The sequence below is a fragment of the Camelus dromedarius genome, chromosome 7, assembly GCF_036321535.1.
Source record: "Camelus dromedarius isolate mCamDro1 chromosome 7, mCamDro1.pat, whole genome shotgun sequence".
Lineage (NCBI taxonomy): Eukaryota > Metazoa > Chordata > Mammalia > Artiodactyla > Camelidae > Camelus > Camelus dromedarius.
Window position 1 is genome coordinate 54,788,444 of NC_087442.1, and position 13,199 is coordinate 54,801,642.

Sequence of the window (13,199 nt, forward strand, 5' to 3'; positions counted from 1 at the left end):
ACTAGCCAAAACCAAACTTACCCAGATTAGCTATTTTCTTTCCTACCCTGTTTAGAGTGTTAATGTATTTTATTTGTGATACAGTTAGATTTATTTTTTAATATTTGTATTCCATTTTAAATTTCCATCACATTCTGGCTGATTTTAGTTGATTTTAGTTATATACTTATTTGGGTGGTTTATTCCACATTTAGCGTAGGCTTTCCAAAGAAAGGGGTGGAAATAGCCCCTGTATTCCCAGTCATTGCCTGGAGTTTTGTTTCAGCACACGAAACCAAGAGACACTGCACTCATCTAAGTGTCAGTGTCATGACTACACTGAGACACTGTTACCAGTCCCCTCTGCTGGAGGGGAACCACTGGTGTATCTCTCAGCCCAGACTACATACCCCCTCAAATATGGAGATTTATTCTGGTGCTCACTCTTTCAGCAGGATAGTTTCTACCAGCCACAGACTAGGGTGTTCTTGCCTTCCTTTTCTTTTTCCTGCTGACTAACCATATTGAAGCATCAGCCTGCTCCTTTCCATTTCTAAGAAATAACATTCTACAGCCATAAATTTTTTAAAAATCTAAATTTAAATTTTGGTAATAAAATACATTCTTTTAGTTTTCTTTGTAGTTACCAGTACCCAGAAAATTACTCTTGCTTTTCTTCTTTAGACACCAATGCATTTCAATGCTGAAAAATAGCACTTAAACTGTAAATCAAGAATAATATGCCAGTGAGTTATTAAACAGGGTGAATTGGTTAGAATTTATTTAGTTTCAGGATACATGAATTTATTTAAATTAGCTTGAGCAAAAATGATATCTATTATGAGGATAGTGCATTTTTCACAGAATGAGGAAAAGAATGTAGTTTCTGAATTCTCAGGCAAAGTCTTAAACTGAGGACTCGAACACCACAAACACTCAGTATGTCTGCATTTGTGTATGTGTGTATCTGTCTGTCACAGTTCTGCTTTCTTTCTTTGTGGACTTCATTTTTCCCTTTCACTAGATAATGAGCTTTCTCCACATAGTAAAAAACATGGCCGCCAGCAGCTCCATAATTTTTTATCTTCCAATTAAAGCCACCAGAGGCAGACTGGACCAACATCCACTCTGATACAAAGTTAAAATATCCTAAGTATTTGAAGCATCGGTTTGGCTTAGGTCCACCCCTGGACAAGCCAAGTGTAGTCGGGAGGTGGGTCATATAAGAACATGAGAGGTCCTATGAGAACCATATAGATGGAGGCAAAAAAGGGCAGTTTTAAGGCAAGATAGGAGCAAGAGAAACGAAGGATTTTCTGAACAGAAAATCAGTCTGCTGTCAACTATATAATCAAATGTTTCTTCTTGCTGCAAAACTCATTGCATAGTGACTCATCATATATGGCCAATATTGGTTTGATTTGAGCCCACAAGAAATGCGTGAGTCATTAGAAGCTGTTTACATCAAATTATGATGCATATGTTTTTCATTATTCTGAATAAAACTCATTGTTGGTGTCACATTTTATTCATTATATATTCCATTATACCAGGCATGTATTTTAAAATTTGTACTTTGATTATATGTAATTCACTATCAAAGTAGTTCCATAATCTAACAGAGGTTAATTGCTTTCTCATTATGCCTTCAGTACAATAACAGTAAATGGATCCTTGGAGAAGCCGTCTATGCACATACTATTTTTCAAAATAGCAGGACTGTTGATTGTCAGCTGCCCACTGATGTTGAGCAGTCTGGTACCATGCATCTGATGGGTGAGATGCCAATTGTGAAGTGGCAATTAAAGGTAAAAGAGAAAAGACAGACTCATATTTATAAACAAAGTGAATACTTAGGTATTAAAATTTCATAATGAATTTGTGAAACTACACTTAGAACAAATTAGCTTATTATGGAACTATATCCATCTTACAGGTATCTAATGATGGTTATAAATTTAGTAATCCCAAACTAATGACCATATATGATGGGGCTTGTCAAGTTTGTGGTCTCCAGGAAAAGGACTCGTGTACTATAAAGGTATGTATCTTTCCAGTTATTTTCACATTTACATCATAGGTATTTTCGTTTCTCATGCTGTTGGCATATTAATGTGGGTTTTCACTTTCATATCAGAAATACTAATAGAGAAAAGCCTTCCTCAAGTTTATGCAAAGGTAATCAAAATTGTCCCTCTGTCCACTACTCTTGTTGAAAACACAAAGAAGAGGTGTCTACCTTTAAAATTTTGAAGTGGGAGGCTGTTTATTCCTAAAAAATAAAAGGAGTAGGTTCAGATTGATTTTCCATTCCTATGTACATTTTTCAATATTAACAGTGATTTTCGAATAGAATATCACTTTATGGTTACTCAGTCTTCTTTGTGGCAAGTGACATGCGTTTGGATAGAGTTAGTAAAATGTGAGAGGCTAACACTTTTACAGGAAGTTTCTTGTGGCAACTGAGATCATTGAACCAAGCAAATAATCTCCTACCACTTGAGGGACTGCAGAACAGTGCACCCTGAGCTGACTCTTCCCCCTCAAACCTCTTAACATATATCCAGTCTACCGAGCTTATCAACAGGTTTCTTTCACATATCAGTTGCTGATTTTACTGATACCATGGATATAATATCACTTGACTCTTTAAAAGTATATCAAATAATATTTATGTATATGGAAATTAAAATTGTTATTATTTTAAATTTTTAAATCTTTTTTCCTTGAGACTAGTAATCAGATCATATCAATAAGAAATTTCTGTTTTTGAGAAGTTGTTTGATTTTTATTTTCTCCCACATATTACATTTCCACATGTCCTACAATATTTACTTTTAAAATGTTGCTATTCGGAATTATTTTAACCTCTTGGGACTCTTTTGTTCTTATTTTTGTGCTATGTTCCAAGTGATGTCAAAAGAGATTTGTTAAAGTGAGCAAAGTTTACATATCCTGAACAAAAGTTGGTCTTCTTCCCAGGTTAAAAATCGCTATGTTTAGGATTATTTCTTTGCATATCAGCACCTCTCTCCACTATTTTGTGTATTGATATCCATTATCAAGTATGGATAAGTATGCCATGGATCTGGTTTAGTTTTTCCATGTTCAGAGGACATTGTGGTCTCTGAGAAGTAGGGAGGATAACTATGAACTAACGTGATACTTAGATGTGCAAAGGAAATAGTCTTTTTAATATCTTTACATATAAAACAATTCTAGCATGAGTTTAGCAGTGAAAAGACAAAAAGAAAAGAGGTGTTTTCCTCCATGTTATTTATAAGCTATCAATTATAATTCTGCACAGAGATGCTATTATATGTATTTTCTTATTCCTTCCATGTTGATCAGTTCCATACATATTTACACATGAAGTAAATTACTTGTTTTCTAACATGCATTTATGATCAGGACACATGAAAAAAGGTTTCCCAATCAAAACAGATTTGTAAAATGCATTCACTGGAATCATCAACTTACATGCTACTATCCTTCTATGTACACTGCGGTTTTTTTCCTAAACACTAACTACAGTTTTATCTTGATTGATGTTTTCCTTTTTAAAAAATTTCCATCAGGAAAATGTTTGCCTTATTGATGGATTCTGCTACACTGAAGGGGATAAAAATCCTACCAGCCCTTGTTCGATTTGTAGACCTGAAATTTCAAAATTTACTTGGTCATTTTTAGAAAGTAAGTTATTCTTTTTTAATCCAAATATTTCCTCTACAAGATGATTTTTAAAATAATTTTAAACCATGAGGTACACAAATGTGTTTAAGATGAACACAAGTAATTTAGGATTTTCCCTAACTGAATAATTTACTTTGTTGAAAGGAAATGTAAGATGAAATGTTTTTAGTTTATATAATCTGTATGATTATAGTACAATAGGGTATGGTATTTTTATTTTAATATTTGATAAGGAATACAAATCCAGCCCTACCATTCTGTGACTCTGTGAGTATAATTTTGGGTATGGATGATTTCTGGATACTTTGTTCCACCTCAAAAATGCCAAATTATAATCATGATCCATATAATTTCTTCCCTTCCTTAAATACAGCTGTGCATGATTCCACATAGGTGTTCCTCACATTCTTTTTCCTCAGTCATAAGACCAGACATCATAAGATACAACAAGCTATAATTACTCCCTGGTGCCTTGTAATTTTACCTAAGGAGTCATAAAACCTTATATTTACACAGTGCTTTGTAATATCATTATATATGTTACTGTATGTGCAAGTTTCATTACTGTGTTAGACTCCATGTCAGATGATTCATTGCTCATGGGATATTATGGGAAGATAGTGGGAATTTGGGAAAGAATTTAGTGCAAGAGACAAGAGAAACACACTATAATTTCTGAATTGCTTTTTACATTTATTCTGGTTTTAATAGCTTTGTTATGACTGATTCATCATAGAGTCACAATGTTCAAAGACATAAGGGGTCTTGAATTACCTGTTCCAAGCCCCTCATATTGAGAGGTGAGGAAGTTAAAATCAGTACATAGTATAGGGATGTACAGGGGCAGAATGGGAGCCAAAACTACGGTTTCTTCCATCAGTGGTTTGTCGACGCAAGCAGTGTGTGCTCAGTGCAAAGAAAAAGGCTATTCTTTCTATCTGTTAAGCCAGCTGGTAAGGAGGGGGGCATTTTTTAATATGGCAATGTAAAAATATGTTTTTAATCATTTCATGAGCATAAAGGAAGCTCTGTGCACTGTTATAGCCACATACCCTGAATAGCTCACATTCCAGTGTGTCAGCTTGGACACTAAAAGGACCACTGCCAATCTGACTTGGTATGTCTAAGTGGCTCCCAATTATTATAAACTAGGGAGGCAGGTATAGTGAGGAAAGGTTCAGAGAGTCAAATGAATAATTCAGTCTTGGATAGTAAGGATAGAGAAAAGGAGGTGTAAGGGCGAAAGTAAAGCTGAAAAGAATAGCTGGCCAAGAAGAAAGAGTGAGAGAGCAAGAAGCGAGATGGTCGACACTGAGAAGTAATTTCAGGCAGAAGAGGAGGTGCATCTAGTCTGGGCAATGCAAACATACTTACGTATTTTATGCCATATCCAAAGTGCTTTTACACTCTCATAGCAAAGCCTGGAGACTTGCACCTGTCAGTTTTACATTTCCTAAGAAGGAAATTTAATTTATTTGGAATTTTTTTTAAAAAACAAATGAAAGCAGGTAATGGAAATTTTAGAACAGTTCAAACTTTATCAAAATGTCTGCCTCAGTTGGAGTTCTCAGTATTATACTTTTCCTTTTCCTTTTCCACACAGGTACAAAAGTAAATGTTTTCTCTGTTACAGAAAACCAACCCCCCGTTATTCAAATACCACAAGATAAATTACAGACGTTTTATGGAGAGAACTTTATGTACCAGTTCATGGCCTTTGATCCAGAAGGCTCTGACATCCATTTTACCTTGGATTCTGCTCCTGAAGGAGCAAATGTTTCCTCTGCAGGACTTCTTAAATGGAAAACAGAGTCACAAACTCCCCAGAAATTTACCCTCCTGGTTAATGATGACTGCAATGCTGAAACTAGAGTCATGATTGAGGTAATATTTATAATTCATAAATGCTGCTTGATTAACAGTAGTAGTAACAATTTTAAATTTAAAATATAATTTATATTCTTAATTTGTCAAGAGGAGCTAAATAATTAAACATTTCTTGGAAAATTAAACTGCCAAAATTTTGAATATTTTTTGCAAGAATTTAAAACCTTAGAGAAAGTCTCAACTTCAGAGCATGGATTTAAATTACTAATTCCTAGACCACTTTCTTCTGTAACTAACTTAACTAACTAAAGATAAAGAGTGAATTCATGTCCATCTCCATGAAAGATCTGTGACAAACCTAAGATCGGTAATTATGTCCTTTTCTTTCAAGTGAAAGAATCTGAATTAGAAGTCAAGATTATAAATATTATCACTTTGCTGTACACCTGAAACTAACACAATTTTGTAAGTCAACTATAGTTCAATAAAAGATTACAAATATTGGAAATAACTAGTTGCAAACTGTATTTTCTTTCACTTTCATTGTGTCCTACATTCACTTGAAACTTAGGATACACTCTCACAGAGAAGTAATGACATGAAGGACAATTGTGTACTATGTCATATTAACTAGATAATTCAAGTGATTGTTTACTTGCTAGATTTTGGGATAAGTCAGATGACCAACTGCTGTCCAATTTAAGGATTTTTTTTCCAGTTGTTCTGCCTACATGATAGAAATTGATCATCTTGTAACATTTTAAAAATGTATCCCTAGCATTTATATTTTGCCAGTGCTCTTGAGTGGGCATAATTGCTTTATTAAACTGCCTTTTAAAATACTATTTTACATTAAATATATACATATATAGGTTTTCTGCTTTTTTGCAAAACAAGTAATCTGGTCCTACTTGTACATAAATATACATGCCTATCATGGTTTCTGGGACATAAATTTTATGACAAAATAAAACATTTACTTTTTGTTTCTTTTACAGGTGACTGTGAAGTCTTGTGATTGCTTGAATGGGGGATCATGTGTGTCTGATACTAAATTTCCTCCAGGAAGTGGGGCGTACCTGTGTGTCTGCTTGCCTGGTTTTCAGGGCAGTCTTTGTGAAGTGGATATCACTGAATGCCAATCAAACCCCTGTGGCTTTGGCAGATGCATTAGTGGTTTTCACAGTTATTCCTGTGATTGTCCACCTGAGCTCAAAGGTAAGTTTTGGTTCCTCATGAATGAAATTAGGATATGAACAAATTCAAAAGGAAAGCTCCTTAGCTTCCCATGTAATCTACACATTAGTCAAGCAAATGTATGGTCTTAAAGATTTTAATGCACATTTTTAAATCTTAGTAAAACTCATCACAAACACATTTGGTATCCATATCCTTTTTTTACATATACTCTTATAATTTCACTCATTTTTATAATTTGAATGACAATATTTTATGTCTGTATTGTATTTTGCAGGTTTCTAAACATTTCTATCTATGTTGGGTAGGTAGAAATGTATTTAAATATATTAATACTGAAATATAATGTAGAATAATAAAGCTATTTGCTATGGGAAATAGAACATTATCATTTAAGAGAAATTTTATTGACAATTCATTAATTTAAAAATATCATGATCTTTAGAGTTGAAATCAAATGAAATGTTAGAATATTTGTTAACTCATTAATTATCCTAAAATATCTGATTCTAGAAACCCCAAATGTATATGACTGACAACCTTTAGCCTCCCAAGATTTTTAAAAAATCTCATACCAATATTTTAATTAAAACAGATATAAATATTAAATAAGTAAATATGCAAATGTTGAAGCTGATATTTTCCTTGAAGGCATCTATTTTAACATTATAATGGAACTAAGCAGGATATTTAGGTGTCCTCTAATTTTCTCCAGCATTTTAAAATAAAAATGTTATTATTTGGGGCTACTTTGCTACAGACCACATTTGAAAGAATGCAAATGTAGTTTGCTTCATGGATTTTAGTATAATAGGGGCTACCATCATTAACGACTGTGAATGTATTCATCAAATAAGTTGTTAAACATTTCCAAGAGCAGCACTTCATCTGAAAAAACTTTATTGAGGAAAGACTGGAACATTGCAAAATGTTCATGGATTTTTACAGCCAATACAATAACTGGACTAAGTTGTTCTTAAGCTAAGTAGACAATCTTTCTAATAACTTCTTTAAAAATATTGAATTTTTTAACAAAATAGAAATTACTACTATCATATGGACATTTTTGTCTTAACATATTAATGTCCTTCTTAAGTCTTATTTATAGGGAAAATCTTATAAACTTGTAGGGTCTCGTTTATTGTTAAATAGAATCTAATTAATGACCTAATGTTTAATTATAAAGTAAATTTTAAAAGCAGCACACTTCTCTCTATATATGACAGCTTTTGGGGAGTTACCAGGACCATAAAGAGTAAAAGAAATCAAATAATGAGCTTTTGATTTGACATATAGTGTTTTGCAAGTTAAATAATTTGAACTCTCGATCTATATTTTATCTAGGCAAAAACTGCCAGGAAGATGTTGATGAGTGTGAATCAGGGCCTTGCTTTCCAGGAGCAGAGTGCCTCAATACTTTTGGTTCCTATCACTGTGGTTCATGTCCAAAAGGACTTTATGGTGATGGAAAAACATGTCACGGTAAAAGTTCCTATTTCCTGCCATGAAATGTTTGTTTTCTGTTTTTGGGTTTTTGGGGTTTGTTTTTGTTTTCGTTTTTTGCTGCATTTAATTACTTCAAATCACTCAATTCCATTTTATCTCGTATTCAGCATTCATTCAGGGTCATACACTAAGCTAGATGCAGAGGATGTAGACATGTATAAGATGTATCCTCTGACCAAGTAGGTTTGAGCATAATAGCAGGAAATACGACAAGTAGTCACAGTTCAGTATAATGTTCTGTGTCTTTTGATAGAAGTGCCTAGAGGGAGAGGAATACGACACAGGGAATCATGCCCCTCTGGAGGGATAATGCAAAGGTTTAAAAAGGAAGTATCACTACCGCTAAATTTGATGTATCTGATCAAGAAAGAGAAAAGCATTTCATTGTAGGCAGAGGAAACAACATGAGCAAAGGCACAGAGGCAAGTAACATCACAGCACACCTCGGGCCCTGTGAGTAATTCAGTGCGCTTAGAATAGAGAGGAAGGGGGGCTGCTACAAGAGCAGCAGGGGTACGCAGTGGACAACTCCCTGAAAAACGATGAGGAACAGGATAAAGTTTACATCTGAGAAAGTCTACTTAAAGCAGCGTGCAGGATGGACCACTTGCAGGTAAGGAATTGTGCAAGTGTAAATGTACAAAGAAGCATTTAAGACAATATTACAGACATAGGAAAGATATAAAGATATTCTGACCTAAGATGAGAAGATGATGGATGAAAGAGACACTAAAGAAGCAAGCTGAGTCTGTTTCTGCAGACCCACAGATACAGAAAACAAACTTGTGGTTACCAAAAGAAAGAGGGAAGGAGGGAGGGACAAATTTGGGGTTTAGGATTAACAGACACAAGCTACTATATATAAAACAGACAAGTGACAAGGATATACTGCATGGCACAGGGAATCATACCCATTTTCTTGTAATAATCTATAATGGAGTATAATCTGCAAAAATACTGAGTCGCTGTGTTATATACCTGAAACTACCACAACACTAAATTAACTATTCTTCAATAAAAGAAAAAAAAGAAGCAAGTTGATAGTATTTATTCAGTGATTTGGGATTATCATGGTGAGAGAGTTACTAAATTTTAAGTGCTTGGTTTAGGCAAATTGAGTGGGCAGAATTGGCATTTACATTGCTATGGACTAAATTATGTCCTCCCAAACTTCATACATTGAAACTCAAACCCAGATTACGGTTGTATTTGGAGTAAGGAAATAGGGTTGAAGGAGGTCATAGGGAGGAGCCCTGATCCCATAGGATTAGTGTGCTTTTACGAGGAGACACCAAAGAACTCACTCTCTCTGCCATGTGAGGACACAAGCAAAATGCTGCTGTCTGGGACCCAGGGAGAAAACTCTCTCACCAGGGACCAAACAGGTCTGCACCTTGATCTTGGAGTTACCACTCTCCAAAACAGTAAGAAACTAAATTCCTGTTGTTTAAACCACCCAGTCTGTGGTACTTTTTTATGGCAGCTCAAGCTAAGACACACATGAAATATAAGGAAGAATAGTTTGGGAGAGAAGAGATAATAAATTCACCACCGAGGTGACTGTGGAATATCCAAGTGGAGCTCAGGAGGGAAGGTTACATTAAAGATGTAATTCTTAGGTCATCAGTTACGGATGACATTTCCCAGGAATAACACTTAGAAGAAAAGAGCAAAAAAATTGGTGAACATCAACCCTTTAAAAACTTAAAAGAGAAAAGCAAATTATAGAAGTCAGTGTCTAAGAATTCTATCTCTGGTATTATCAAGCAAACGAGACCTATTTTGGTGAAGAATACATATTAATGACATAGTATCACCTTGTGCTTCGAATTGGGCTGGGCCTGTCTAGCACTGGAGGTAACCACTTTGAGGAGCACCGTGCAGGATGGGGAAGGGAATTCCCCACTAGTTCAGCTACTCACATTTCCCCCTCAATATCCAGTCCCCAATACTCAACCATCCATTCTATGCACTAAAGTGATCTCACATCTGTCTTTTCCAAACAATGGCGCATTCTCTCAATAGGACCTTTATCAAGTGGAACTTGAGAGGAAAGCAAGTTGAACCAAATTCCATTACACACGAGTGACTAATAGGTTTCTTAACTCCATTAGAGACATTTGTGTATTTTAGGAAGATGCTTGTTAATACAACATAGTTTTTTAAATTGTTGGTTGTTGTTTACTTAGTTTATAAGCTCCAAGTCAATGACTATAAAAGCAAATATACTTGAAGTTGCTAACTAGTGGAGGAAAGAGACACATAAGTGTGAAGGACAAAGTTCTGTGGAATGACACTGAGCACGTGAGTGTGACTATAGGAGCAGCTCGGGCTGCCATAGCAGAATACCGCAGACTGGGTGACTTAAACAGCAGAAATGCGTTTGCTCACAGTTCTGGAAGCTGGAAGCTCAAGATCAAGTTGCCTGCAGAGTTGGTCACTGGCTCTCTGCTTGGTTTGCAGATGGCTGCCTTCACACTGTATTCTCACGTGTGCATTCTTCTTGTGTCTCCTCCTCTTTTAGGGACAACAGTCTTATAGGGTTAGTGCCCCACTCTTATGACCTCATTTAACCTTAGTTAATTCCTTAAAACTACTTCCAAATACAGTCACATTTAGGGCTAGGGCTTCATCATATGAATTTTGAGGAACACAATTCAGTCCATAACAGAAGCATCTGCTAAAAAGGTGACATTTAACATAGTTCTCTGATCTAATTTGCAAGGAGTTCAATACAGTTTATTATATGTTCTTATTCACAGTGCTTTGGCTTTGTAACAGTTTAATTCTGACCTGCTTTTCATTGTGTAATTTACAGTTGAAACACAGCATTTAAATGACTCTACTACACATACTGTGGCTCTCACAAGGTCTGACAAGAGTGTAACTAAGAAAGAGGATAGTAAAAATGCCAATCAGACAGAGATGCATATTTGGCCAACAAATGGAAATGCCTTTAGTAAGTAACGATCTTAGTTAAAATCTAATGACAAGTAATACATCTCATCTGTTTTCCAGAAAATCACCTAAGATTATAAAATACAGTTTGCAAAGTAATCTTTTTCTTGCACATCTGTTGAATCCTCTGGCTTATACTCCAGAAAAATGATTCATGTTATACAATGAACAAATTATATCATTACTTAAGGTGATTTCAGAGAAGCTTATGGTGGGAAGTGATCATTTCAAACTTGCATTCTATAAATCCCTGGTCATCCATTATCTACTCAAACCCTGAAAGTATGAGAAGCTCATTCTTTCATAAGGCCTTTCCCTCTTCGTAGTGTTATCTTTGTAACTCTTGTTTTATTCAGTAATACTCTACAATTGTCTTCATAACAATTTGCACATTTCTCATTAGCTTTCTTTATGCCTTTGCCTTCTGTAGTATCAGCTGATTATCTTGCAAGATATCATTCCGCTTGTTCCTTTTGCAAGGCATCATTGTTGGTTACTGCAATATAGGAAAGCTATCTTAATTTTAATGTTATTCACATATTCAGCTGCCTTACTACTCTTAAGTACACTATTTTTTATAGTTGATTCTCTTCTTAATTTTATAGGTAAACCATAATATTTTTTGCAATGAGTTTGTCTCTCTTATTTACTTTCTTATAGTGACTAAAATTTAGTCTATATTTATGATATGCCAGCACTAGGCAAGTATTTTTAATATATTATCTCATTCGATCCTCATAATAGATATATACAGTAACTTATTTCCATTTTACAGATGAGTAAACTGAGTCATTGATGGGTTAAGTAATCTGTTCAGATTTACAGAGTTTGTAAATTAGAGAGGCGAAATGTGAACCTGAGCACTCTAACAGCATGTCCCAGCTTTCAAATTTAGGTTCCAATTGTAGTGGGTGGGACCTCCAGAGCAAAGTGTGTAGGGGTGGAATAGCTTTGTTTCTTAATGTTTTTAATGGGAATTATTCTCATGTTTCACCATTGAATATGATATCACTGTGGATTTCTGCTAGAATTTTCCTTTTACTGATGGCTTTCTCAGAATTCTCCTTACTTTTAAATCAGGAGTACATTTTAAATTTTATTAAATGCTTTATTAGCATCACTCATTACTTGGTATAATTTCTATTAATGGTTCCTTAATTTTTTCAGAATGTTTTAACAAAAAAAAATTGATGGATCAGGTTGCTTTTAACATTTTATTTTACATTATTTTCTTCATTAATACCTTAATGTAATTGTTAATTAAAATACAAGTCTGTTTCATCCTGAAGTAATCTGTAACTAAACTGCTGCACTTGATTTAATTTGATTTAAATGAAATGCCAGTATTTCATTTAAATTTTTATATGTTTTCATAAATATTGGCTATAGGATTATGCCACTCTGATAAAGTATTTATTAAATGTTTATAAAATATTTCATCTTTTTGTGTGTTGCAACAGTTTTTAAAATATCCCTTTCTTGATTATTTGATAAATTTTTCTCCTTTAGATCTGCTGTCCTGTTTAGGAGGTGATTTTAGATTATTTCTCTATTTCTTTCATAGTAATTTTTCCATCATCTGTTCTATCTCCTCTTCAGTCAATTTAATCATTTATAATTTGAAAGTCATTTATCTCCTTGAGATTTCAAACTCTTAGTTTAAAATTATATGTATTATTCTTTATAAACTTGTGGTTGCCAAGGGGGAGGGGAGTGGGAAGGGATAGACTGGGAGTTCAAAATTTGTAGATACTGACAGGCATATGCAGAATAGATAAACAAGATTATACTGTATAGCACAGGGAAATATATACAAGATTTTGTGGTAGCTCACAGCGAAAAATATGTGACAATGAACATATGTATGTTCAAGTATAACTGAAAAATTGTGCTCTACACTGGAATTTGATACAACATTGTAAAATGACTATAACTCAATAAAAAATGTAAAAAAATTTAAAAAATAAAATTATATGTAGTTTTCTTGTATAATTTAAAATTCTTTTCATATGTGTAGCTTTTCCTGTTTTCTCATCTTC

General features: G+C 34.2%; 1 protein-coding gene across 1 annotated transcript in view; it reads left to right on the forward strand.

Annotated features, from left to right (window-relative positions):
- VWDE (von Willebrand factor D and EGF domains) overlaps positions 1-13,199 on the forward strand; it is a 92,331-nt gene that overhangs the window by 29,780 nt on the left and 49,352 nt on the right. Inside the window, exons 14-19 of the mRNA XM_064487386.1 lie at positions 1,632-1,787; positions 1,916-2,020; positions 3,558-3,672; positions 5,306-5,556; positions 6,498-6,717; positions 11,021-11,161. Of these exons, the coding sequence (XP_064343456.1) occupies positions 1,632-1,787; positions 1,916-2,020; positions 3,558-3,672; positions 5,306-5,556; positions 6,498-6,717; positions 11,021-11,161 (988 nt within the window). The remainder of the gene's footprint in view (positions 1-1,631; positions 1,788-1,915; positions 2,021-3,557; positions 3,673-5,305; positions 5,557-6,497; positions 6,718-11,020; positions 11,162-13,199) is intronic.